The 27,942-nt window shown below is 45.8% G+C and overlaps 2 protein-coding genes across 3 annotated transcripts in view; both read right to left on the bottom strand.

The window, feature by feature from the left end:
* Positions 1-181: 181 nt before the first annotated feature.
* Positions 182-16,732, bottom strand: PSMA6 (proteasome 20S subunit alpha 6). The gene is made up of 7 exons (XM_090033614.1): positions 16,550-16,732; positions 12,353-12,447; positions 11,070-11,151; positions 10,610-10,765; positions 9,557-9,735; positions 3,429-3,523; positions 182-388 (listed from the first exon to the last, which is right to left on the bottom strand). Exons 1-7 carry the CDS (start codon positions 16,623-16,625, stop codon positions 331-333), a joined length of 741 nt encoding a protein of 246 aa, XP_089889740.1. The 5' UTR covers positions 16,626-16,732; the 3' UTR covers positions 182-330.
* A 152-nt stretch (positions 16,733-16,884) lies between these two features.
* The window catches only part of PRORP (protein only RNase P catalytic subunit), a 94,669-nt gene continuing 83,611 nt past the window's right edge, over positions 16,885-27,942 (bottom strand). For both annotated transcript variants that reach the window (XM_090033611.1, XM_090033610.1), the window contains exons 7-8: positions 24,504-24,696; positions 16,885-21,748 (exon numbers count right to left, since the gene is read on the bottom strand). In XM_090033611.1, the coding sequence (XP_089889737.1) occupies positions 21,620-21,748; positions 24,504-24,696 (322 nt within the window). In that variant the 3' untranslated portion in view covers positions 16,885-21,619. The remainder of the gene's footprint in view (positions 21,749-24,503; positions 24,697-27,942) is intronic.

Genomic DNA, 27,942 nt, shown 5'->3' with positions numbered 1-27,942 from the left:
CAAAGAATTTAGTCATGCCAAAGAGAATGAATCAGTCACAAGACTTCTCTCAGAAACTCGATTAGACAAAAAAGGTAAATGGCAATTACAAAAATATTTAAAGTTTTTCCAAACTATATTCAAAGTATTGAAGAAATCATGGTTTGTTTTAAATGCAGTATACTAAAAGCAGACACCAAAGTTCTCAAAAACCTCTGTTTTATTTGTACAGAGTAAAATACACTGGATAGCAAGCATGCCATTTTCAACCCACAATCTAGAGCCATTAATGAATGTATTATTTTTACCAAAGAGCTTGGCCTGAAGCAGTCACTAGGACTGGGGACCTAGTTAGTCTCTCTCTGCTAGAGCTACGAGGTGTGTATCAATCTCTGCTTCTGTGAGGATCCTAGACAGGATTAAAAAAAAAAAAAATCATGAGTTTTGGTTATTCATCCATATTCTCCCATCTAACATTCCCACAAACAAGGATCAGTGGCACAGCTGTATCTTTAAACCCTGGTAAGGATAACTGGTAGGACAATGAGTCAGCATGATGATGCCCTCTGGAAAACAGTGGAAAAACCAGGAGCCCCACAGAGAAGAGGGAGCAGTGGAAAAAAGGAAAACATGTTTTCTCATGAGTAATCTACTTGCGAACTGGCAGTGTCTGAGAAGACACAAGATGTTTGCCCCAAAAGACTTGCCAACTTTGTGGCCTTCATTGTTGAAAAGGAGAGAGTAGCAAGGAAGTACCCGTACACAGATGTTTCCCCATATGGCCAGGGTCATCAAGAATAAGGGTCAGGAGAAAACTCACTACTAAGCCTTTGTAGGCTTTCCTTTTTAGCCGCAGGAGGTCCACTAGGTGCCTGGATACAGGACAAGAGTAATATAGGGCATCTATACACGAGTAGTGAGGCTGCTCCAACATGCTGTAATGACTCAATTAATCAAGTCTGCATTCCGGCAGACTTAAGCACCTCACGTATCAGCATCCCCATGCTGAAAAAGGACAATGGGGACACTTTAACTAAAGCTTGTTCGATGAATTTCAGTTAAAGTGCCCTTGCCATCATTTTTCAGCATGGGGATACTGATACACAAGATGAATGGGCACTTTAATGAGAGCAGCTGAGACCCCACGCCCACAGTCCCAGAGCCACTCTGATTAAAGCACACCTCTCCCCTCCCAGCACACGTGTATAAAGACAAGGGGTAAAGGTGCATCCCCCTGCCCCAAGCTCCTACAACCCTCCACTGCTCCAGCTGCAATGGCAGCCTCAGTCTCCAGATTCCCACTCCTTCCTCCAACTGCTGCTTCCTACCTCAGTCCCAGGGGGGTTGGGCAGTGCAGTGCAGCATGGAGAGCTGGTGGGGAGCTTGGGCTACATAAGGTGGAGAAAGAATCAGGGCTGGCGAAGAGAGGAAGGGACATAGAAGGCAAAAAAACTTGACAGTTTTCACAATGGTGCAGGCTCCTCCCTATATGGAGGAAGACAAATTAAGGATATACTGCTGGGAGCTAACTGAACCAGAGTAAGGCTGCCTGGGATAAGCCAGGCCTACCTAAACATTTAGGTAGAGACATATGGGCTTGTGGACATTTTGCAGTAAAATGTCCTTCTCTTTCACGTTTTATTCCCGCTGTTAAGATTAAAAAATATTCTGGTTTTGAAAAGGCTGTTTCGGTCACTGCAGTCACTCCTACTCTTAAGTCCCAAGCGGAAGGCATGGAGGAACCAAATCCATATGATTAGTATACAGGGAGCTGCATCTCAGCCAAAGAACCAAGAACTGCAGAATCCTACACAAGATCAGGGAAGGAAGAGACCCAAGGCCTTGGCAACAGAGTCAAAGGCACTGACAGCCCTTAACTCTTCAAGCAATTTGAAACTTGTTTGTTTAAACAATTTTAACTGTATTTTTACTACATGCACCATTAACATATTAACTACATGCTAGAGAAGTCACGATCTACAGACTCTTCAAGAAGAGTAAAAGATCATTTATACAAGGACTTATTTTTTAGAAATTAGTAACATGTCTTAATAAACAGTATTTTTCAACTCTACTTACCACCTAATATAGACACAGTTCACCACTAAAAAACACTCTTAAGAGTACATTAGTACCATGATCAATATCAGTGGGGAGGACTACAGGTCATGGGTAGATTTGTTTTTTGTTTTTTTTAAATGTACTAAATCTGTCTGTACTATACACCAATAGATTTCAGATCACCACATAAAGCTTTTTGTTTTTAGTTTAAGGAATAAAAAAAACCCACAAGACTTTCCGAGCATAGACCGGGCCTCAAATCAGAGCCATCACAAATTTAAAAAAAAAGCAAGATATTTGCTAAGGGAAAAAGGAAGTCAAATTCTACTCCACCCTAAACTTAGGAAGTGACAAACGGGCTTACTTATGGAGGTGCACTGATAGATCGGTCCATATCATATTGGCATTGCTAAAAGGAAAACTGACGTTATTGGCAATGAGCTTTTTTTTGGGCTGATGTGGTCAATAATGTTGCTGATAAGTGCCACGTACATGTGTGCAGCCGCAGCATGCATGCAACCAGCCTGGCAGCTTGGAGAGCAGCATCTGGCTGGTAAGTCTGTTGGGGAAGAAGTGGTGCGAGGAAGGAAGGGGCAATGGAGGTCCCCCACAGTGAGGGAGGAAGAGAGCTGGGGCAGAGGCAGGTGTTGCCCAGCTGGAACGGGTGCAGTACGGATCCACAAGCAGATTGTCCGGAGGTGCAGGGAGGTGTGGCTCCTGATGCTGTGTGCACCCCCATAGGAGGCATGGGGGGCGGAATATGTCGCCCCGCCCCGCAGATCTGTGCATGGGGCAAAGGTGGGCTGAGACCAGGGGTGGTGCCAGGCTCTTCCTGGCAGGCAGGAGGGCGCAGGGCTGGGCTGTTCTGAGGGGCTACAACAAATTTTGGGGTGGCTATAGCCCACCCTGCAGCCCCCTTCCCAGGGCTTTCATGTTTCCTGAGCACTGCCTTGGGCCAACCCCCACACTTAGAAGAGCCCAGCACTGCCCTCAACTCCAGCCTGCAGTGGCATCCAGCCCTCACCCTGAGCACAGAGCCAGAGGACCTACCCCAGCCTCCTTTCTCCCTCACTGTGGGGGACCTCAATCTACCTTCCCCCTCTTTCCTCCATAACAGACTTACCAGCCAGATGCTGCTCGCCAAGCTGCCAGGCTGCATATCAGTAATCGGATCAGTATCGGCTGGTATGGCTCATTAATAATCAGCCATCAGTATCGGCCCAAAAATTCTTTATCGGTGCACCCCTACTTACTTATTTACATTTCCATCCTCTTTTTTTTGTTGTTGTTGTTTTAAAGTCTACTTCTATAAAGAGGACAAAGTTAAAATTAGCCATTAGTGCAACTAGAAGAGCAGATGTTAATTTAATAAAGTTGTTTGGACTTACCTGAATTTGGGGTTTTCAACTGTAACAACACCAACTTCTATTTCTGAAGGTTTGAAATCAATGGACAACACAGTAGACAGGCAGGTTATTGCTGTCTAAATGTAAGGTAGGAAAAGAAAATTGTTTAACCACTTGCTTTTCCAAGTTGAAATTAATATTTTCACATCTAGCTTCTTAAATTCAAGTTAACTCCATCCTCTCTCTAAAACTTGCAGAAAATAATTTCCTACCATCTACTGTTCATGTTATGAAATTCAGTCTCTCCGCCTCCCTTGAAAGCATGATTTACAAGAACACCGTAACAAGTGCATCTTGCATTCTCTCATCAAGAAACCCCCAAAGTGTGTGAGTGGGTTTTAAAATAAACAACGAATCTTACCTGGGACAATTTTAAAAGATGTATTTAATCATGACTATTACCTTATCTTCAGTTTTTACTATTCAAGGTGCTTTTTAAATTGTTCTTTTACAAACTTACATTCTCTTGCATAACCTTGCTGTAAGGCCATACATCTTAATGGTATACATCCATACTGATGAATGGGAAGGAATGAACTAACTGGCCAAGTTCTTCAGATGTTGCTGATATTTAACTGTATTACTAGTGATATGTTAGAGCACCCAGAACCCTCAATGAACATTTTATTTAAATTAAATGTATAAGAATGCTTATTTTTGTGGTATGACATTAATTGAGAACAAAAGTGATTAATAGAGAGCAAGGCCTTTAGTGCAGAGTCAGAAGAAAGAAATCATGAATATTTTATTCAAAACATACCTACTGCACTATCATTTAAAGCCTTGCAAGACTAAGAAAGGACCAAAATGGCATCCTACTTCTTGCTTTTGCTTTGCACACTCATGGTTCCTGGTTGATGCATAAGCTTTTGAAGGGATAGCTGAAGTTGTCAACATAGAGCACAATTTTGATAATAGTTTTCATAGATCCCTAAACACAAAATTAATACTTCCATTAACTAACTGGAATTGGAACTTATTTAATTTAAGTGTTTGCTTCTAAAACACTGCAGTGCTATACATTAGAAATAAAGTATGAGAAAAATAACACACTGCTTTGACTAGGAAGTTGAGAGAAAACAGTATATTGTCAATAAACAATAGCAAGAGACTACAAAAGCCTCAGGCTCCTTTTTACTGAGTTAAATGCCAAGTTCTTTAGATTGTTTTGAAAATTCAAACTTTTGGTTCTAATCAATTTAGCTATGAGATTACGAATGCTCATTGTCCCTTTAATGCTTTAATTTATACCTAAACATAGACAACATGTGAAGACAGCCTCCTGCTAAACCTCATTCTCAAAGGATGCCAGAGGATACTGTACCATGTTATTACTATTAGGTGTGCAAACATGATTCATTTAATAAAACCAGAGATTTCAAATAGGAATCCACAGTGTTAAAAACAAGTCTGGTCTTTTGTAGTCTTTCTGAACTCTTTGAAACAGAAGAATTGCTCTATTTTTGTCTGTAGTTGAAAGCATGAAACTAAGCACTGGCAGTTTCTGAGGGGTACTTCGGAGTCTAATGAGGTTGAGAACCACTGTGCTAAACAAAGCATTTAAAAAAAAAAAAAAAAAAAAAAAGAGAGAAAAAGAAAAAGACTTGAGAAAAACCCAAACAATAGCGTAGCTAAGAACTCTCAATATATAACATACATTTTTGTATGATATCTTGTTTAACTGAAAAATGGAGTCAATTTTATGTTTCAGTTACTACCGCTTATTGCAATTGATTAGCTTGGTGCATCACAAAAAATAAAACTTTTTTTTTTTACTTCATAGAAGAACAAGCAGAAACTAAACTATTACAACTAAACTGTCTCTAAATGAAAAGGAAAAATTATGAAATGCAAAAAAGTGTTGCCTTATTGTATATATAAGTACACTATTTTTTAATAGTGAGCCTTAAACACTTCTGTAGCAGCCATGCTGACATCTAGTGCTATCTTTACCACACATACAGTGATCCTTGTGCATCTTAAAGTGTATTTTTAAACATAAGGCTGTTGTAAAGAGGTTATAAAATCATACTAGTTTCCACAGAGTCAGTCAATACTCAGTTACCACGTGCCAGAGTGCTGGAATTGCTGTGACTTGATTCATGCTTCATCCAGCAGAACAGCAAAGTAAATAATGCCAAGGTACTTGAGATTACAATGGCAATGTAGCTAGCACCAACTTAGGACATACTATTGTCCACAGCTTATTTTTATGACATGTATTTTTACTTGAGATGACGTTTATAAGCAACTGAAAAATCCCAAACCCCAGATTGAGCTCCCTCCCCACCCTCCTTCCCTTCCCATTCTGATGACAGCACAGAAGCTTGGGGGTGGGGAAGGGAGAGGTGCTGGGGGAGAGCAGCTGCAGACAGTCCAAATTGGAGCTCAATCTACCAACCCCCAGACCAAACAGTGAATGACTGTTGGGTCAGGGTGAAACACTAACTCATCGCACTTCCTGCAAAGCACCATGAGTTGTAGTGGGGACCTGCACATCTGTCAGTGCCCTCTGTTACAACTGCATGAGCCTGCAGAAGTATAAGCCAGCTAAATCAACCTAATTTAGCCCTAGGTAAAGCAGAGGTAAAACTGGAGTAGCTCTGAAAACTGTATTTCTATTGCTGCAGAATCAGGCAGGCATAACAGCTGCATCATAACAGCTTATATTTCATAGATTTCATAGACATCAGGGCTGGAAGGGACCTCGGGAGATCATTGAGTCCAGCCCCCTGCCCAAAGGGCAGGAAGTCAGCTGGGGTCATAGGATCCCAGCAAGATAAGCATCCAATTTACTCCTGAAGGTGTTCAATGTAGGTGCTTGAACCACCTCCGCTGGCAGACTGTTCCAGACCTTGGGGGCTTGGACAGTAAAGAAATTCTTCTTTATGCCCAGCCTGAAACGGTCTTGCAGGAGTTTATGACCGTTCGACCTAGTCATCCCTTGGGGCACTCTGGTGAACAAACGTTCCCCCAGATCCTGGTGGTCACCCCTGATAAACTTATAGGTGGCCATCAGATCACCCCTGAGCCTACACTTTTCCAGGCTAAAGAGTCCCATGTCTCTCAGCCTATCATCATAAGATCTGTTTTCCTGACCTCTGATCATGCGCGTGGCTCTCCTCTGGACTCTCTCAAGCTTCTCCACATCCTTTTTGAATTGTGGAGCCCAAAACTGGACGCAGTACTCCAGCTGCGGCCTCACCAAGGCTGAGTACAAGGAGAGAATGACGTCCCGGGATTTGCTCGAGAAGCATCTATGGATGCAAGCCAGTGTTTCAGTCGCTTTATTAGCTGCAGCATCGCATTGCAGGCTCATGTTCATCTTGTGGTCAATGATGACCCCCAAGTCTCTTTCTTCTATAGTGCTATCCAACGTAGTACTGCTGACCCTATAAGGATGCTGCAGGTTTTTCCTCCCAAGGTGGAGAACCTTGCATTTTTTGGTGTTAAACACCTTCAGGTTCTCGTCTGCCCATTTGCTGAGCTTGTCCAGGTCAGCCTGGATCACCCGCCTATCTTCTGGCGTGGATGCTTTGCCCCAAAGCTTCCCATCGATCACTAGGTCGCCGATTAGGTCTTCCCCTGTAGCCAGTACCAGGTCGAGCAGCGCTTTGCCTCTCGTTGGCCCATAGACTTCTTGAGTCAGGTAGAGGTCATCCACGCACGAGAGAAAGCTTTGTGACCGCTCAGATTTTGCTGAGTAATCTTCCCATGAGATGTCCGGGTAATTGAAGTCACTCATGACAACCAAGGTCCTGGAGCAAGCGGCCTCAGTCAGTTCCCGGGCAAACTCCTGGTCAAGCTCAGGACTTTGAGTGGGAGGTCTGTAGTAGACTCCCACCGTTGTGTCCCCTGTGCCGTATTCCCCACGAATTTTTACCCAGAGGGTCTCTAGCTGTCCATGCTGGTCGCCAACATCAGCTTGCAGGAACATGTAGCTTTCCTTCACATAGAGAGCTACACCCCCGCCCCTTTTGTCAACATGATCCCTCCTGTACAGGGTATAGCCCTCTATACCCGCGGTCCAGTCATGGGTGGAGTCCCACCAGGTCTCCGTTATCCCAATGACGTCATAATTCTTTGCACTGAGCAGGAGGATGAGCTCCTCCTGCTTGTTGCCCAGGCTCCTGGCATTAGTGTACAGGCAGGCAAGTGTCCCCTTGGGGGCTCTTGCCTTGCCCACAGATTGTGCCAGGGCTCGGGCAGGGGTGGGGTCCCTTAAGTGCCTTGGTCTGCTGGCTTTGCAAGGGTTGCTCAGTGGGCCAGCAGTGGCAGTAGTCCCCCCATCCCCCAGCGGGCTTAGTTTAAAGCCCGGTGGAGCAGGTCAGCCAACCTGGCTGAGAAGAGCCTCCTCCCCAGGGGGGGGAAAGGTGGAGGCCATCTCTTCCCAGCAGCTCACTGCCTCTCTCGCCAAAGAGCGGGCTGTGGTCATGGAAGCCAAAGCCTTCCCGATGACACCAGCTCCGCAGTCTTTGGTTCACTGCGTGGATCCTCCTCTCCCTCCATGGATCCTCCTCTCCCTCCTCAGCCCATAGCCCGAGACTGGGAGGATCGACAAAAACACCACCTGAGCTCCCAGACCCCTAAGCCCCGCTCCCAAATCCCTGTAGCGCCTCATGACCTGGCTGGGGGTGCTCCGAGGTGTGTCATTGGTGGCCACGTGAATAAGGAGCATGGGATAACGGTCTGTGGGCCGGAGGAGCTCTGGGATCCTCTCCACAATGTCTCGGATGCGGGCCCCCGGGAAGCAGCAGACTTCCCGGGCTAAGGGGTCGGGGCGGCAGATTGCCCCCTCAGTCCCCCGCAGGATGGAGTCTCCCACAACAAACACCTTTCGTTTGGTCTTGGGGAGAGTGCGGGCAGTAGCTGTGGTTGAGCCTGGGTTGCCTGCAGGTGCTGGCAACTGAGCAGGCTCTGCTGGGGCTGCAAGAGGTGCGAACCTGTTGCTAAGCTTCAGCGAGGGAAGGGCCTTGGTACGGCGGGCCTTCGGGCCCTTGACCACCTTGGTCCATGCCCCTGACTGGGCAGAGCGGGAGGTCCCAGAGTCCTCCTTAGTCGTGGAGGGAGATGGTGCTCTACCCTGCGGCTCCCGGGGAAGAAGGGCCTGGCAGTAGGAGTCCATCTCCTGCTCGCAGTCCCTGATGGCACGCAGTCTCTGGACTGTGGCCTGGAGCTCCTCCAGCTGGCACGCCAGAGACCCCAGTAGGGAGCAGACCCCGCAAGGGGAGGTGGCCATGCTCCCGGGCCCCAGAGCCTGAAAAAGGGACAGGCAGCCCCTGCAGCCAAGAGTCAGGGGCTCCGTCTGCATGGAGCCCGGAATCATGGGCTCCGTCTGGGTGGCCAATGGGGGGGCTGCAGAGCCCTCGAGGTCATGCCTCTGGTAGGCTGACTACTCTGGGGGGGGTGTCGCAGGCAGGGTCTCGTGCCCTCCCATGCCCTCTCCTGCGTGAACTCCGCGCTAACTCGAGCGCCTGTTTACGCAGCCTGTTCGCGCGGCTCCCTGGGGGGCTGGGCCATGTAGGGGCCTGGGCAGGGGCTTGAGAGTACTGAAAATTGATAAATCAAGTAAAGCACTTTATTCCATTGTGGCAGCATAAGAGGGAAAATTTTAAGAACAGGAAGGGAAGATAAAAAAGGCTAGATTTCACTGCTTTCTTTTTAAAAAAGGAAGGAACTTTGTCAATCCAAAAAAGACAGTGAAATGAGGTTAAGAGTATTTTTAATGGACCCTACAGCATGTAGGTATTGGGATGACAAATGGCTTACTCCATTTTAATCAAACAATATTGTTGTGTCTGACTTTCCAATTATGCATACAATGAAGCATCTTAAATAGTGGCTAACAATGCAATTACCCCATTAATCTACAGGAAAAGCCTTGTGAAATAGTGATAAACATTTAGCAGAAACAGGTACCAAACTTGGATTATTCTTTCTAAGCAAAATGTTTTAAAGGTTTAAAAAATGGAAATAGCTGTTACCTAGGCAGTGACATCAAGCATATCACAAAAAAGGAAATGCTTTTTAAAGATTTCTTCACAACGTGAAGTCATACAGCAAAAGTGAAAACACTTTTGACCTACTCTGGTGTCCTCTTACTGGCTTACCTCCACTGTCTGCTCATAAGTCCAGTCAAATTTCTTCTTTACTTTCTTTTCAAGAAAGCTGGTTGACTCTGTTTGTTTGACTCCTGCAGCTGTGGCCTTGAACCCACAATAGTAACCTGCAGGATCACACTTGTATACCTGAGGACCATGCTCTTCATCAACACCTATCAAAATCATACCTTTAAAAGAGAAGGAAATTTACATTTATTCAGCAGTACTAAAAATATTGAGACAAACTGATTCAGGATTCTAGATTTAGGATGCAGACTCTCCTCCTCTAGTATGAAACAGGCGAGGTATTGTGGTATACTTCCTGTAGTATACTACTCTGAAGAACACATTCCTCCCCGCTCTCTAATCTAAAATACCTCTCAATGGCATTTCATTGCTCTAAACTGAATTTCGTACCTGGTGAATTTTTGTTCAAATTAAAAAGAAAAAAAAAAAATCACTTTGCAGAGCACAGAAAATTTCAGTGCAAAAAATGAACTTTTCAGATAGCTGCAAGCCTAATGCAAATTGTGTTGCAACCATAAACAAAGACTAGCAAGAAGTACTGATACTTACTATTATAATTAGCACAAATAATTCAATGTTTCTGAAGTACTCTTTGAAAATAAATATCAAACATGTGAGAGAACATTATTTTAACAAAAGCAGTACTTTGCACCTTATAAAAACCTGCAGATTAAGCCCCATAAAACAAAGATGAAGTAGTTTTATGCATGTTAGGGAAGGGTAAACTGAAAGAAAGGTCAAATGGTTTGCCTGAGAAGACAACTTGTTTAATAACAGAATCTTGCTTACTGCATATTGCTGCATGAGTCATTATGTCTATAACACTACCCCTGAGTTCAGATAGTTAATGGTAGAATCAAGGATAGAATCCAGGTTCTAATCCCTACTCAAACTGTCAAGCCCCAAAGCTCCTCACATGACACCCACATTTTATACAAGATAAAGAATTGGTGAGAATTCTTTAGATGTCAAAAATTATATGCAGAAAATTAGTTTAACGAAGATACAGAACAAAGTATAGACCTTATTACTTACAGCATCCAAGAGGTCTCATTTCAGCATTCTGTGTGTAGACCTGAGAAATATCTGCAATCCTTTTACACAGCATGTCCACTGGAATATCATAACCATACTTGTATTTCCAGTTAGCAGCCTCATAGCGGGCTCTTTGCACCTGGGACCTGCTATCAGCTAATATAAAAGACAAAGTATTTACTTGTTTCTCATCTTCCACTAAACAAGCTGAGACAATCCTTAAAGACACAAGACACTGCATCACTGATTAGTGCTAGCAACAACACGTTCCTGGCTCTAGCTTAAGAAGTCTTGATCCAATAAATTGGTAGGAACAACTTCTTTAAACTCCAGTTAGCAGAAAAGCAACTCCTAAACCTGGATTTAAGAGTCTCAAGTTTTCATATATCAAAACATGAAACAAAAACAACAGGGTCTGTTACAAAACTGCAATGATCTAAATAAGAGATAAATGAAATACCTGTCATTCCTGTCATAACACATCCAATATTTTCAGTAATTCTGAATAAATGGGTCACTGTGCTAGAATCCAACAGTTTGTCCTAAGAAGCAAACAAAAATACTGAAACAGTATAAAAAAGAGCCCTCCTTTTACATACAAGAGTAAAATACAAATAATGCAGAAGAGAAAAAAAGAACCTGGGATTACAATTTAGGACTCAAACTGCTTCCCAACACTTTACAGCACAGAATGGGAAAGAGTTCCAGTATATCATATTTGCACAGAATCACTAATCTTCCACTATGTGCTCCTGGTGTTTTGTTTCTGCAGCAAAGTGGGAAGAATTTTTACTTCTGCATTTGAGTGCTCACTTATAATAAATAGCAAAGGAAGGAGAAGATAGCTAGCAATCTTTGACAGAAGTGGTGATGGATGCCAGTTTTTGACTAGGGAAGCTGAGGACCTTTGCACAAAAATCTGATCCCCTAACATATTCCACTCTTAATTTTAAAAAGTGTTTTTCATGCTTTTTTCTTGCCCAGCACCACTGTGCTGTCAGATGTTTATTCTTTGTATCACTGACTGGTTTATAGGTCAGGGTTCTATAACGAGTACACTAAAAGAAAACAGGACTGAGAAAAAATGTGTTTCTGAATGGTCCCAGGCTTCCAAAGATACGTCAACACTACAGAATTAGTTTCAATTTTAATCCTTTCCATCTGCATAAAAATCTTTATAATTCAGATTTTGAGGTGCTTTAAGATAGGGAATAAACTGGAAATGTCATCAGTTATCACAAATAAACTTATCTGATTCAAAGTGAGTGAAGACATAAGCTACATCACTTGAGTGCTAACAGTCCTCTCCCGTTTCTCATCCCACCCTAGCTTCCTGCCAAAACAGCCAAGGTCACCTGCAACTGATGCTCTTGCCTGGAAAATAAACTTAGAACATTTTAGCAAAAGTACCAGAGGATACTCCTCCAGACATTTACAAGCAAGAGCAGGAAGAGTGTGAACATACTAACACCATGCTAAGCAGGACGGGGACACATGTACTCAAATCCCAGTGTCAATCACCTGGGTCACCTATGAGCACAGAAATAGCTAAAGAGATATGTTCTTGGGTGGTTTAGAAATCTACAGAAAGAAAATAAAGTAGCATGATACCGTAGTGATGGATAAGATGCCTGAGTACCAAAGAAGGAGGAAACCAGGACAGGCTGAATGACAACAAGATGTTGTCTACTTCAGGGCCACAGAACCAACATTGAGAAATGACTGTTAAAAGATACTACTCACAGGGACTTTCTTCTGAGTTACAATTACCGCAGAATCCTTCCCACGAACAGCTACTGATGTAAGGCCACCCTGGTTTATAGCCTTAAAAGCATATTCTAGAAAAAAAACCACAAAGAAATAATGAGAAAATTTGTACTGATGCCACTAAATACCAGTAATTAGGGCAAAGCATGCAATCCCTGCACATACAGTAATACTGCAAGGAATAAGCCCTATTTCCAATACACTACAACACAATCACCATGATGGCATAATACTGAATACTGTGTTTACAAAGTCTTTATATTATACTATATATGTATGTGTTTACATATGTATTAAAAAGAACCCCCCACCAATAATACTTACTAATAGAAGTTTCATACCCTCTTAACCACAAATTAAATAGTTGACTGGGATGGCCCAATGGTAAAACGAGTTACATCATAGGGACTTTGAATAAACATCCCTTCTACAAGGGGTGGACAACATCTGGCCTGCACGACAAACCCAGCCCATGGCAAGCCCCTTGGCCCTGCCCAGGCATGGGGGGCAGTCTGGGCTGTGGCACATGCAGCTGGTCCTACCGTCGCCGGATATGTGGTGAGGCAGGAGTGGCACAGTGGCCATCCTAAGCTTCCTAGCAGTCCCTGCAACAGCGGCTCCTTCTGGCTGCTGCCTGCCTGTGGGGCTACTGCCTGCCAGACGCGGCACCCTGCTGGGGCACCCTGCTCTGTCTGGGCAGGTGGGCAAGGTCTCCACAGAGACCAGCCCAGGAGCCCCACAGGCAGGGCACACTCAAAACGCAGTCCCTTGCCCCCACTCCCAGACAGGATGGGGCTGCAGGCAGATGGAGAGCCTTGTCCTGGAGGAAGGTGGGCAGGAGGGACTGTGGAGTGGTGAAAGTGTTGGGGCAGACCCCAGGGCAGAGCCACAATCCACTCCCCACACATCCCTGCCTGTGGAACCAATGCCTGTCACAGGGACATGCAAGGAGCAGATCACAGCTCTGCCCTGGTCCCCACTTTGTCCCCAGCTCCAGCTGTCCTGCTCCTGGATGCCACTCCTTGCCTGCCCATGGTCCACCTGCCTTGCTGACTGCACCCTGCCTGCAGGGGTCCCCGTCAGTCTCCAGGGAGACCCCAACTGCCTGCTCTATTAGGTACCTGATGGATAGATGTTCTCCCCCCTCCCCCCACAACAGCTCACTAAAACTTCTTAAGTCAAACTCTTCCCCCCCTCCCAAAAAAAACAAAAAACAACACAACACACAAAAAACTGCCCCCCCATGCCTTATACTAAAAAATATCCAATCTGGTGCATTTAACTTGGTATATTGTTGTAGATTTCATTAAAAGTTAATGAAACAGAAGACTGTACTGTAACAAGAGTAAAGAAGAAATTCTTACTCATTTTGTTATACACTGAATCAACTGAAAAAACATTTATGATAAAGAGACCATGTCAAGACAAAACACAAGCTCCTCGCAGATTAAAGGGTGAATTTTCAACCTTACCTCTATGTTTTCTGATTTTTAGGGGCTAAGAATACCCTCATATTCTTAAACTCCCAAGAGCTTTTTTCATATAAAGAAAGGTGTTTAAGAACATGGTGTGTAAGTTTAAATTATCTTGATACAGTTCTCTCCTGCACCTGGTTGGTTGCCTTTACATCCTCTAAAGCAGTGAGTGTCTCAACCTTTTTCCATTCCAGGACCCATTTGCCAAGATCAATGGCTTGTCCCAACCCATACCCCCTGGGCCTGCTGGTACCTGACCCAAAGTCCCCTGCTGGTGCCCCCACCTCCAAGCCAGAGCCCCCTTCACCCCAATTCACAATTCCCTCCCCCACATCCCACAGGTCATGCTGATGCCCCTTACTCTCAATCTGCAGTTCCTTGTCCCCACCCCAGCCCTGCTGGAGGGGCCCCCCCAGCTACCTCTGTCCTACTGGGGCCAGAATACAAGCAGAGTAAAGGCCCCTGGATGTATGGCCACCTGCCCAGGCACGCAGCTCCTTGCTGCAAGACCTTCCCCTGCTTCCTTATACCACTGAAGGGCCAAGTACATTCTCCTTGCTGTCCCCCTATCTCGCTGCAGCCTCACATCCAGCCACTGTTCCCAGCGCCTACGCACAGGCACCCCCCACCCATGACAGTCCCCTGAACTTCCATCCCCACTCCCCATACACTTACTTGCGTCCAGCACTGGGGCTGTTCCCATGACCTGGCCTTGCTGTATACTGGCCACACGTGTCTGCAAGTGCAGATGCATGTGTGCCCACTACCTCCAATCGTCCCAAGCAACACTTGCAGGCTGGAACTCTGCCAGCCTGCAAAAGGAAACCCATGCTTTCGTGGGTTTTTCTGGAACTTCCTTGTAACCCTTTCAAATACTTTTGCGACCCACTTTTGGGTCGTGACCCACCAGTTGAGAAATGCTGCTAAAGCACGTTTTCTATAACCTTTTAAAAAAAATATAAATTTCTAAATACAAAAATACCCACCACAACATAGCTTCTAATCAACTACTAGCTACCCATTTGTCACTAACTAAATTTATTCCTAGTAAACTGGAATTGTCAAATATAAATCTGTGGGCCCCCATTATCCAGTCCCCCGTGCTGCCCCTGGGTCTGAATTGACCAGGACTCGCCCCACGTGCAGAGACTGGAATACACACATGGCACTCATCCTAGGAGCTCTGGGACATGCACCATGCACAAAGCTGCTTGTCTGGGATACAGCAAAAGTCCTGAATTGGCTGAAGCAGGTGCTGTGGAGCAGCCACCAGGGGCACTGTGTATGTTGCAGATCCCAGATATGCAATGCGGTCCAGATGGGGCAGATACCACATGTATCATGGCACGCCCTCCAGGACCCATGGCACCTCCCTCGTCGCTATGAGATCTGTGCCATGTGCAACACGGATCCCACTGAGGGCTCTGGATCCAGCATGTGGGGCAGAAAGGGTGTTCATGAGTTTGACATCAGTAGTGCTGGCTCCTACCTTGGGGGTCTTTAAGAGGAAGCTTGATGATTACCTAGCTGGGGTTGTTTGAGCCCAGTTCTCTCTCCTGCCCAGGGCAGGGGGTCAGACTAGAAGATCTGCAAGGTCCCTTTTGATTCTACATCTATGAAATCTTTGTAGTAAACAGGTCTAATACCAATCATCTAACACAGTCAATTATAGCTGTTCTAAACTAGTATCCTGGGAAACATCTGAAGCAGGAAAGCAGAGGGATTCCAATTTACCAGTAAAACCCAGTGGTGCTCAAACTTTTTCATGTGGGCTAGACAGGTCCACTTGTAGGCCAAATCCAGCCAGTGGTCCTGATCACCAGGTACCATATAGCTGCACAGAAGGGAGTGGGGCGGGGTTAGGTCAGGGCTAACATGGCCTTACAGAAGAAGGGAGTGTGGCCCACCCCCAACCTGGAGATGGGAAACGAGGGGTGTGGCCAGGCTCTGATCCAAAAATTGGAGGGGGGGGGGCGAAACGAGGAGGAAGCCAGGGTGGCCCAGCTCATGGCAGGGGGAGGGGGATAGTGACAGTCAAGCTCCAACAGGCTGCATGGGCTTAGGTTTTGGGAAGGGGGTGTGGCGGGAAGGGGGTGTGGCGGGAAGGAGGCTGCATTACTAACTAGCACTTTTCTACTGCCAGATTTCTGGACCTGTAAGGAGCTCTGTGGGCCACATTTGGATGGCGCTGGGGGCTGTGATCCCTTGATGTCGTCTCACTGTGGGGCGCGCTGGCTGAAGGGCAGGCAGGCTGCGCTGCGCCAGCCCAGCTCGCCCCAGCCACTACCCTGCTACCAGGTATTCCCCGCAGCGCCGGGCGCCACCACCCCAATCCTGCGCGGGGACAGCAACTCCGGCGTCACTGGAGAGAGGTGACAGGGCCACGGTCCAACTAGCAGCGCAGCCTCCGCGGCCAATCTGCTCCGCTAGCGCAGCCCCGCCCGGTCTCCCTGCGCCTTCCTGGAAGCGGGCCCCCGGGCCCCCAGTGACAAACAGACCGCGAGGCGCGGCTGACACACGGTCCGGGCCAGGCTGACGCAGCTGGTTTCGGTTTCTCCGCGAGTCAAGCCCCAGCCTCCCGAGCCCTCAGCAGCCCCGCATCTCGCACCCCGGCGGAGACGCGGGGAAGGGGGGGGGGAGGGGAGGGAGAGGAGACACAGCCAGGCCCGTGACGCTGCATGTCGGCGGCGGCACTCACCGACTTGGTAGAGACGGCCCTCAGGGGAGAAGATGGTAATGTGCCGGTCGAAGCCGGCGCTGGAGCCGCGGGACATGGCGAGAGGCGCGCGCTCCGGCCTGGTCACAGCACGCGAGACCGGCGCCCACCGGCCAGAACTCAGCAGCAGCAGGAGCACTTCCGGGGCACTTGCTCCGCGCAGGCGCCGAAGAGCCGCTCAAGCGGGCTCTACCGCGCATGTGTATTTCCGAGCGCTCTTCAACCCGCAGCCGGGTGTCCTCTACTGCGCACGCGACTGGGCGGAGTAAGACGCCCATTCCCTTCCCAGCGCTGAGAGCCGCGGCGAGCTGAGGCGGCAGCCAGGTCCGGTGGCATCGCGGGAGGGCGGCAGCCGATCAGCTGGACCGCAGCTGCCTCCTCTCGGGCGTCGGAGCCGCAGGAGGGCGGCGCGCTTGGCCACACGAGACCCCACCATAGCCGCCCCCCGCACTTGCTTCTCGCATATTTGTTTCTGTCCGCTCCGACGCGCAGTCGGCACCCCGCGGCACGGGCATGCTGCGGATCGCGGCGCGCCCTCACATGGCAAGGGAGAAACGGTCTTGAAGGCCGGAGGCGGAGCAGCCTCTCGGGCGCTGGGGGTTGTGCCGCGCCTTGCCGAGCACCCACCCCCATCCCTCCCCCTCCCATTCCAAGCTTGTGAATTCCGCACTTCCGTTAGACCCTGGCAAAGAACGCCCTGCATTTGGAAGCTTTTCTAACTTAGTCCTAGCTATATAGCTGGTCTGATAATCGATGTCTTCCTAAGGAATACGTACCTCGTGTAATTCCTGCAACGTGCTGGCCACAACGTCACTCTTGTGCTACTGTTTTAAAGCATTAGCAGCTTTGCAAGTAAAATCTGGCTGTATGTTTATACACGTATATGGATTTCAGATTAAGAGAGGGGGAAAAAAGGTGGGACTTTTCTTTCAGGATTAATTTCTGCCACAGCTGCATCACCATAGTGCAAGATATTTGAAAAGACACACTGTGTATCAAAAGGGAAATTCCCCGTTTAAAGTCATGAACATGTCTTGGTTGGCAGCTGAGAATAGAATGGAATTCAATGCAGACAAGTGCAAGGTGCTGATTCTAGGGAGAAGGAACCTGCAACACCTATAGGCTGGGGAACACCCAACAACACAGTGGCTGAAAGGGATCTTGAAGTCATTGCTGACTCCAGGATGGACATAAGCTGCCAATGAGAGGAAGCAGTAAGGCTAACTGCACATTGTTGTACATCTACAGATGCATCACAAGGAGGTCCAGGGAGGTGATCCTTCCCCTTTATGTAAAACTGGTCAGGCTGCAGTTGTAGAGTACTGCATCCAGTTTTGGGCGCTGCATTTCAAGAGGGATTTGGCTAACCTTGAGAAGGTCCCAGAGGAGGGCCACTTGCATGGTTAGGAGGCAGCGGGCCAGGCCCTATGAAGATAAGACTAAAGGGCCTGAATCTATTCAGCCTCCACAAGACAAGACTGAAAGGGGATCTGGTGGCTGTCTATAAACTCACCAGAGGGGACCAGCAGAAAATAGGTGAGGCTCTGTTCCCCTGGGCACCGCCTGGGATAACAAGGAATAATGGCCACAAATTGACTGAGAGTAGGTTCAGGTTTGATATCAGGAGGCATTACTTTATGGTTAGGGTTGCCAGGTTTTGGAATGGGCTCCCAAGGGAAGTGGTGCTCTACCATATCTTGGGGTCTTCAAGAGGAGGCTGGATAGATATCTGGCTGGAATATTGTGATCTCAGCACTCGTTCCTGCCCAGGGCAGGGGGTTGGACTTAACGATCTGTTCAGGTCCCTTCTGACCCTAGAAACTATGAAACTATAGTGCCTTGGATTTCCCCTACTGAATGTGGAAAGGTGTTTGGTTTTTTAATTGTGTCATAAACTGACCTGGACAGCCATGTTCCAAAATCTATTACCTTTTAGCGTACAACTGCTAAATGGACTCAGAATGTCTGTAGGAAAATACTATTTCCATCTACTTTTTGGATAGCAATCTCTTAGGTGCCTTTAATTTTTTCCCCTTATTTTTTTTTCAATTACCTATTTGTAATGTACTGCATCTTATGAGAGAAAGTTTGATTGTACATAGAAAGACACTGGCCCTCTTTCCTCAAATAATAACAACTCCCTCTGTAGACAAAAAAAAAATTAAATACAACGTTATGAAAATTCTCATTACATAGGCCAACAGAGCTAGCTACCAGAGTCCCTTTAAGGAAAAGAAGATAGAAAATTGCAAGAATTATTGTCCATATAGTCTAGCTGCAAATCATGGTAATACGTCAAGAGACTCGCATGTTTTGAATCAAAGATTCGGTATCTTGTATTACAGACCTACAATAAATTTTAAAAAATCCAACATTTTAAAAGGCATGGAAGAGTGGGAGTGATACTGTTTCAGAAGCCTCTCCATCAGCTCCCATAGGATATGTGGCAAATTACTGAACTTTAAACTATGCTTTTGTTTCAAAATAACCAAAAATAAAAGGGATTTCTTTTTGGTCTGCTACTCATTAACTTTCTTTAGGTCCATTTGAGTCAGGTTCTCTGACACAGGAAAGCAGAACTGCACAGGATGATTGTTCTCTCTGATATTTTGTAACTCATTAGCATGACAAACAGATCTCTATTCACAGCTGCAGCACTGGTGAGATCTTTTCAGTCTTCTTTCATACCAGCCTGTAACTGTGCTTCATCCTATTCTGAAGAACCAGCTCAAGATGTGATGTATTCTATTACCAGTATTTGTGCCCATTCAGTTCCAAGTTTCTTTCCTAATACTGGCAGTAAGGGGCTCAGGAGGGAAAAATTTGTCTGGTAATATCTTTTATTGGACTAACTACCATATATAGTAGTAAGATGTTAGATAAGCTGAGGATAAGCAGCAGCAGCCAGGGGCTTTCTGTTACTATGGAGAAAGCTGGCAGCTGGGAACAGTTCAGGTGGACTAGGCTGCTTGCAAAAGAGTAGCAGAGAGAGGCCGCCTGGATCTTAGGCAGGAGAGGTTCTTATTGCTGAGGTAGTAGCAAATAGTCCAATAGGGCAGAGAAGGATGGGAACAGTGGTCTGCCTACTGCAAGGCTAGCTTCACCACAATAGTACTGGGAAGTGGGGCAGTTAGCTAGAAGCAGCTCTGAAGACCAACTGAAAAGGCACCTGCAGTGGTTGGGAGATCACAAGATCTGGAGGGGCAGGATCTAGGCCCTATATAAGCCCAGAACTTGAAGCCAGGAGGGAGGCTGCCAGGGAAGGAGTTCCTCCATGATGCCCATGGCTGGGAGACTGCCTGAGGAACCCTAGCTGCTCCATCACCAAGGAGAGGGTCTTGGTGCTATGCCCAGGCTGAGACTGCCAGAGACCTTGCAACAGGTAGAGTATTAAGGAACTGTGAGTTGCCTGGGAGCTGAACTTTCTTACACAGTTAGAGTGCTTGATTTTGATTATAGCTGGGGTGCTGGACTTTTCTGTTATGATTTGAACTGGTTTGGGACTGATTAGTGGAAGAGAAGGAGGTCCTAATAGTACCTAGATGCACAACCAAGCTTGATCCTGCCCTAGAAGCACAACCAAGCTTGATCCTGCCAAGAACAGAGCTCTACCCTGAGAGGGGGTTGGCTAGGGCTAGGCACCTTGCCTGAGGAAAAAGTAGGGAAGTGACTGAGACCAGGCCATAGGCCCAGTGCTGGAATTAGGTACAGCCAGGGTCAGGGACCCATGGCTCCAAGAAGTGGGGAGGGTAAGGCCAGGGGCCCACAGCCTGAGAAAGGTAGAGGCAAGGAGTTGTAGCCCCAGGAGGGGGAGAGCCTGATCAGATGCTTATAAACCTGACAGGGCAGAAGAAGAATCTGAGGCCAAAGGCTCACTGAACTGACTGCTGACACCTACAAGGCATGAGCGTGGCAGGCTACAGAGGAGATTGGAGGTCATGAATCAACAGGACACACCCATCCATACAGCATTTCTGTTCATGTTAAGCCAGACGGTGAGACCCTGGGACAGAGGCAGCCTTGTCCCCCAACTCTTTTTTCTCTTAAAGTATCATTAAAGGCATGGCAGGAAAGTAAAAGGGAGAGAACCAGACCAGTAAAAGATAGAGGTCACCAGGGAGAGATCCCACCACCTCTGGCCCCCAGCTCTGCTACAAGGATCATCTCCAATTCAAAGTCATCTTGGATTCAGGTAAAGACAGTAATAAATAATAATGGATTCTTCATGTTTATGTAATTCTGCATCATCTTTTGTGGTGTTATAATATCAGGTACAATTTACAAGAGTCTACACAGAGTCCAAGTCCATATAATTGGCTGTAGTGAAGGCATGTCCATGATCAATGTTTATTTAAAAAAAAAAAACAACTTGTTTCCATGAGCACATCGGTTCAATACTGTACATCCTTCCAAAGACAGAAACTAAAATTTAGTTAGTGTTGGAATCCACAGGTCATTCTATTGCTTGATTTCCTTTATGCTCACAAACAAAAACTTAACAGATGTTGCTGCAACAAATCTCTTGCATACAAAATCTCAGTTTAAGGAAAGATCAATACTAAATTTAAAAGGTGAATAGTAAACATCAAGTGCACCAGCCTGACACTAGGTCCAATAAACTGAGCCATGTGCATCAGGTTCAGTGTGCAGCTCCCTGGTATAATTTCAGAAATATGCCTATAAGTTCAAATTTCTTGAATCTCACTGCTGTTGAAATACTTGAGAAAAAGAACTATGACATTCAAAGATGGAAAAATTAATCTTTAATTTAAAAAAAAAAAAAAAAAGTCAGCTAGTAAGATACAAAAATGGTTTGCAATTGTAATGGTCAAAATTCACCCTTGGTGTACTGTCACTGACTTCAGTGAACTTACAGCAAGAATGAATTTAGCCCAATATAGTAACTGAACATTTAGTCAGCTTCAGGATTTATATATGGCATGCTAATCCTGTAACTAGACATGGTATGGGGGGTGGGGGAGGGCAGGATTGGTAGCCAGCTAACAACAGTAGTAAATGAGTGAAGCTTCAATTTGTAAAACTGCACTCTTCTTATTTTCTCTGAAGGCAAAGCCATTTCCTTGGCACTTCATAGGAATATCTTTCCACCCGTTGGTCATCATATGGAATATGCCATGTCTCACCTGTAGTCTGTACCACCGTATCGTAATTAAGTATAGGCTGTTGGGGGGAAAAAAACATACCAACTTTGAGCTATATAAAGTAAAATGATTACACTTGACTGCTAATAAATATTTCCTTCCTTTCTCAGAAGTCTAAGTGGAAAGCTACTCATGGGTTTTGCAAAACGGCAAACTCAAAGTGGAATATGTTAAAGTAGATATGAAGTGTTGCTGGCAGGCAGCTTATTTTTGTTCTTGATTCTTGTGCCCACAAATCCAGGACCTCCTGTATAATGCACAGAATACAAGTAAACAAAATATAACTGGGCCCCACTATTCTTTTTCTAATTCAGTTCTACTGAACTCAGGAAGCACTACACTAAAAGTTCTTTTGTTGACTGGAAGGTTTCTATTATTTACTTTTATCTTTCTCAGTAAGTCATAATAAATTATGACTCTAGCTTCCCCCTTTTTTTCTTCTTCTTTGTATAGACTCTGACTTCTGTACTTCTAAATATTTCATCTAAGCACACATTCATTCATCTCTCTCTCTCTCGGATGCAAATACACCTTAAATTCTAGTGAGGAAAAGCTGAAACACTGTTAGTAAGCTGAAGTCTTGGAGTAGTTAAAATCTGGTTTCCAATCTCCCATGAGAGAACAACAACATATATTTTTCTTTGATATTTCTGGACACAAACATTTTCTTTTTAATCTGCCTTGCAAAATAAGACTACTAGAATTAGGGAGCACCTGCTGAAATTTAGCAGGTGACAGGTTTAAACTTAAGATAAAGTTCTTTTTTTAAATGCAATGCATAGTTAATTTGTGGAATTCATTGCTACAGGATGTGGTGGAGGCAGACAGCATAGCTGGGTTTACAAACAGGACTGAATAAAATCACAGATGATAGATTTATTAATGGCTAGTGAACAGAACAGTTGGAAACATTTCCTCTGGCATCTCTAAACCAATAACAGAAGATGCCAGGGAGGGTATTGAATAGGGGGTAGTTCACACTAGATAGAGCCCTGGCTGGATTGCTCAAAGGGTAGCAATCAATGTCTTAATACCTAGTTGATCGCCAGTATTAACTGGAGTGCCCTAGGGATTAGTCCTAGGGCCTGTACTTTTAAATATATTTATCAGTGACCTGAAAGATGGGATGGAGTGCACTCTCAGTAAATTTGCAGATGACCCCAAGCTGGGGGGAGTAGTAGATATGCTGGAGGATGGGGCTAGCATTCAGAGAGGCCTCGACCAATTAGTGTATTGAACCAAAGGTTCAATAAAGACAAATGCAAAGTCCAGCATCTATGATGGAACAATCCCAAGCCTCAGTACAGGCTGGGAACTGATTGGCTAAGCAGCAGCTCTGCAGAAAAGGACCTGGGAGTTACAGTGGACAGCAAGTCGAACATAAGCCAACATTGTGCCCTTGTGAAGAAGGCTAACAACATACTGGACTGCATTATTAGGAGCACTGACAGCAGATTGAGGGCAGTGATTCTACCCCTGTATTCAGCAGTGGTGAGACCACAGCTGGAGCAGTGTCCAGTTTTGAGGCACTCACTACAGAAAGGATACAGACAAACTGGACAAAGTCCCGTGCAAGGCAGTGGAAATGGTTAGGGGGGTTGGGGAACAGGACTTCTGAGGAAAGGCTGAGGGAAGTGGGCTTGTTTAGTCTGGAGAAGAGAAGACACCAGAGAATATTTAAAAACAGCCTTCAGCTACCTAAAGACTTGTTCCAAAGAGGATGGATCTTGATTGTTTTCAGTGGTGGCAAATGACAGAACAAGAAGCAATGGTCTCAAGTTGCACCAAGTAAAGTTGAGGTTACATATGAGGAAAAGCTTTCTTACTAGGAGGGTAGTAAAGCACTGGAACAAGTTACCCAAGAGATGATGAGGAATTTCCATCCTTGGAGGTTTTTAAGCTTTGTCTGGAATGACGTTGTTGAAGACAGTTCTGCATTGAACAGGGGCTTGGACTAAATGACCTCCTGGGGTCCCTTCTAACCCTCATTTTTTATGATTCTAAGATGGTTAAAGAAAATACTATACAATTACAACATAACTAGACCAAACATTAGAAAAATACAAGACCTGGAACATGTCACATGATGAATCATATAGCTCTGAGGCCAGTTAAGTGCTGAGCTCTTGTTAATGAGCTGTTGTTAATGACTAAAGGGAAATAGGAATTGATGTCCTCCAGCCACGACTATAAATGTGCTATGTTCAAAAGGATGCCTCTGAGCATCGCACACTCACAGTAGTCACTCATTTGGCTGTATGCTCATTATGTATCTGTTCACTGCATCAAACACTTACCTAGATCAACTGTGTATACTACACTGAACACTGAAACCATCTGTATTTGCCTCTGAATGCTTCCTTAAAATAAGGAGTTCTTTTTTTAGGGTTAAATATGCTACTTTACAGAAGACTCAGTAAGGAGAATTCCTATTTCCAAGCTTAAACCAGGTGCAAGAAAAGGATGAAATTAGTATGTGGAAGGCTCCAATTTCAGATATAAGCACCCACAGTACACTGCACCTGAAGGTTCTCCTCATGTAAAACAACAATTCTACATTTAAACAGATGCCTAAGCACTTGAAACGTCATTGTCTTGTCCCTTCAACAGGCCTCTGACCTCTTGAGCACTCAGTAAGTGTTCTTGTGAATTAATCTGGGAGTTTGATCCCACTGATCCAGATCTTAGGCTTCAACAGGAATCTCTTACATGGCTTTTCAGCATCTTATACTGCATACCTTTATTGCTCATTGTGCACTGTAAACAGCACTTACCATAAAAATTATCTTGTTTGTGGCCAAGGGAGAAAGCATCAACTGGTGTCCCCGTTGCCACTTGAAAAACAGGTGTCGGATACTTGTCTCAGTAAAACAAGCCTTGTGATCTCGCAAAAGGTCTCTAGTAACAAACTTACAATGATTGCCTGAATGAAGAGTGGCGTACAACAGAAAGGGATCATCTTGTGTTCTTAATAAGTCAAAAATAGAAAGCAGAGATATCATACATGAGGCAGGAAATGAATTAAGTGTTGACATGAATTTCATTCATAATCATTAACGAAAACTCTCTTCATCACTAAGCTTGCTTTTAACAAGAACTTTTCTCCTTAGTTATGAGACATCTAATGTTAGGCAACTGTTGCCCATTCTATCGAGAAGAGTGTTTTCCCTTCCCATCAAAAGGACAATACAGGCAACCCCTGCTTAGCATTCTTAACTGGTTCCTAGAAAAATGAGTGTTAGGCAAAATGAATGTTAAGTGAAACTGAAAGTATTTGACAACCCAAGATGGCCACTGTGAGCATTATAGCAAAACTTGCTGAGCACTAAGGAAAATCAGGTATCAATTTAAAATGAGCGTTATAGTGAAACAGCATTAAGTGAAATGGCATTAAGCGGGGGTTGCCTGTATAATGAAACAGCCACTTGCCAGATGACTTAACAGTAAATGGCTACATTTAACAAAAGCCCAGCTTGCTCCTTCACGGGCATCATGGTCTTATATAAAATTGTAACAAAACTATCCATAACAATTCTAATATTATAAAAGCCTAAGTCTGTCCGTAATGCGTTATTCACGCTCCGATTGGCTGATGGAAACAGCCAATCAAAGCGCTTGCAGTGTTGGGGAATGCCACAATAGTTCCGAAGCTGTGCTGAGGACCCGATGGAGGGTGTGGGAGCCGAGGTCAGCTCTGCTGGCCTTGGCTCCCCCACCCCGCTCCCTGCAAGAGACAGAACAGGGCAGCATAGGGCATTAGGTAGCAGCACTCCATCCCAGCCCACCCCCTCCCTCATTCTTGATGGGCAACTGGCTAGTAACTTCATATGATCATACAATTATACACACCTCCAGTTTCATCTGTACAACATAACTGCAACTTAGCTTTATGATGAAGGTTTTCTAGAAGGTCTAAGATTTTTCATACAGCATACTAAGCTTCAGCTTTCATGGAATCATTGCATATTTGGGGAGATTCTCTCAAGATGTCACCTGCATTGGTCATACTTTGTAGAAGAGAGGCATGCCTGCCTGCACTACATTGTACAGCCAGGCATGCCAATTCCACTGTAACTCTTACTAGTTCAACTCTAATGCGCATCCTAAAAACAGATGTGTGGGGCAGTTCTACCTGGTGAAGGTGGCATCTGTCTCCAGGCTGCTGCTGCTGCCACAGAGTGAATCTGCCATCTTAGTTTTCAGGAGGCACACTGGAGCTGAACAGGGAAGAGCTGCAGCAGAACCAGTAAGCCTGTCTGCCTGATGAAATGCAGGCAGGCATACCCTTCTCTTGCAGCCAATTCTCACAGTTTGGCTGTAAGGTTGTTCCTGAAAACAGAGGCATGCAGGACAGTTCTACCTGCCCTGCACACCTCTGTTTCCAGGAGACTGTGCAGGTCAGACCAGAAAGGGCTACAGCAAAAGCACATGTTCCTGCCACAACCATTTCCTGAACTGGATCTCCAGGAGAAGCGTTACATAGATCCATCTGGCTGTGGCAGTGATGCCAGTGACAGAGAGCATACAATGACATTCCCTTGGCTGGTACCCTCTCCTTTCCTGAACCTCGTATGTCCTCTTGCCCACTGTGGCAGGACCGTGCCCTATGCAGCTGTGACACTCTCTGGGCGGCGTGGCTTCTACCCAGCTCAAGCTCTAATATAGCCCTTCCTTGTTTGTTTGCCCACCATGCCTTGCTCTCATGGGAGATTACATAAGGGAGGCTGCCTGCAGGCTTTAGAAACAGCTTTAGTTTGTGGTGATCACATCACCACCAGGTCCCTCCTGGAGCCCACTTGTCTCATTGCAGCCCTCAACTTTAATGGGCCCTCCTGGCCTGTCTGTTCTTCCATAGGGCACTTGTAGCCTTAAGGGCCAACTGTGCATCTGTGCCCTCCCAGGCACCCAAAGCCTTAAGGCCTCCCTGCACCCCAAAGAGCCTTGAAAGTACTAGTCACCAGATCTCCTGTTCTTGGTTCCTATGACCAGAGCCACAGCACCCACTGGAAGCAATACAGGGCAACTTAAGATGACCTTCCAATAATTAGATACTTTACATGGAAACTAAGCAATATATATTTTCCACTTATAGAATCAAATTTGGAGGGGGGGTCCATCTTATATTTGGTCATCTTGGATTTGGGTAAATGCAGTAATACTGATGCCTTGAGCTGCAAGAGAGAGAGTCTGGGATGTGTGGCCAGTGGAAATAAGGTACTGAGTTGCACATGCAGCTGACAGGGCTGCACTGACAGGGTGGTGTGACAGGGCACTGACGTATGCCTGTCCCTTTAAAAGGGCAAGCAGCCTGAGAGGTGGCTTGCAGGTAGCAAAAGGGGCTGCTTAAGGACTCACCTGACAGGAAGGGGGCTGGGATTGAGCCATATAAGCTCAACACCTGAGCCAGTCAGGCAGTCTAGCTTGGAAAGCCTTGAAGGTAGGACCTCCTGATAAGAGCAGCAGGGTTCCTGAATGTAAAGTGAAACCAGATAAGAAACTCTGCTGGCCTGGGAACAGGGGAAGTTGCCTCGGGCAGAGAGAGACTTTTGATGCAGGTAAGTTGCCTTGTTTTGTGTTTAACCTAGACAGAGTTTAGGGGCTGGCTGCCAGAGGGCTGAGATGCTTTTTATTTAAATTGTACGAGTGGTTTAGTCTTGAGCCTTACTTGGTGGCTCTAGGCATACTTGGAAAACTGGTAGCCCAGGAGGGCTTGGGGAGACCCCCCCACAAGGGTCCAGGAGCTCTGGGAGGAGCTGCCAGGGGGACCAACATCCAGAAGTCCAGCTCATGATCCAGAAGGGATTGCAGCCAGGCACTGCCAGAGCCAGATCTCAACTGGCTCAGGAGCATAGGCTCCATCACTGAAGTCAGTGGTTTATGACATCCAGTGGGAAGTGCTGCACTTTCGTCTCCAAATTGGATGTTTTCATGAAACATGCCCAAGACCTTTTGCAACCTTTAACAGCCTCGCTTTTTAATTTCAAAGCTCCCAGAGTGAGAATCCCAGTTTTCCACATTGGTGTTTGTGCCACTTTCCTTGCTTCCCTCATGAAGTGGTCCTGGTGGCATTTTATTCTTTCCCCCAGTCTCCTGACAGCTCTCACAGCATCTCCTACTACTTTCTCTTCCTCTCCTACCCCTGTTTGCCTAGACCAGTGGTTCTCAACCTTTTTAGATTCAAGACATGCCGTGTTAGACTCAAAGCACCCTTCA

The sequence above is a fragment of the Crocodylus siamensis genome, chromosome 2 (genome assembly GCF_052110815.1).
Source record: "Crocodylus siamensis isolate JL-2025a chromosome 2, ASM5211081v1, whole genome shotgun sequence".
NCBI lineage: Eukaryota > Metazoa > Chordata > Crocodylia > Crocodylidae > Crocodylus > Crocodylus siamensis.
Note: the sequence above shows the minus strand (reverse complement) of the source record. Positions and strands in the feature narration are given on the sequence as shown.

Coding starts and splice junctions, on each gene's coding strand:
- PSMA6 (XM_090033614.1), bottom strand. CDS start 16,625: ATGTCCCGCGGCTCCAGCGCCGGCTTCGACCGGCACATTACCATCTTC. Junction 12,448..16,549: donor GGGCCGTCTCTACCAAGTCG/GTGAGTGCCGCC, acceptor TTTTTTTTCTAG/AATATGCTTTTAAGGCTATA. Junction 389..3,428: donor GTTGAAAACCCCAAATTCAG/GTAAGTCCAAAC, acceptor AATCCTGTCTAG/GATCCTCACAGAAGCAGAGA.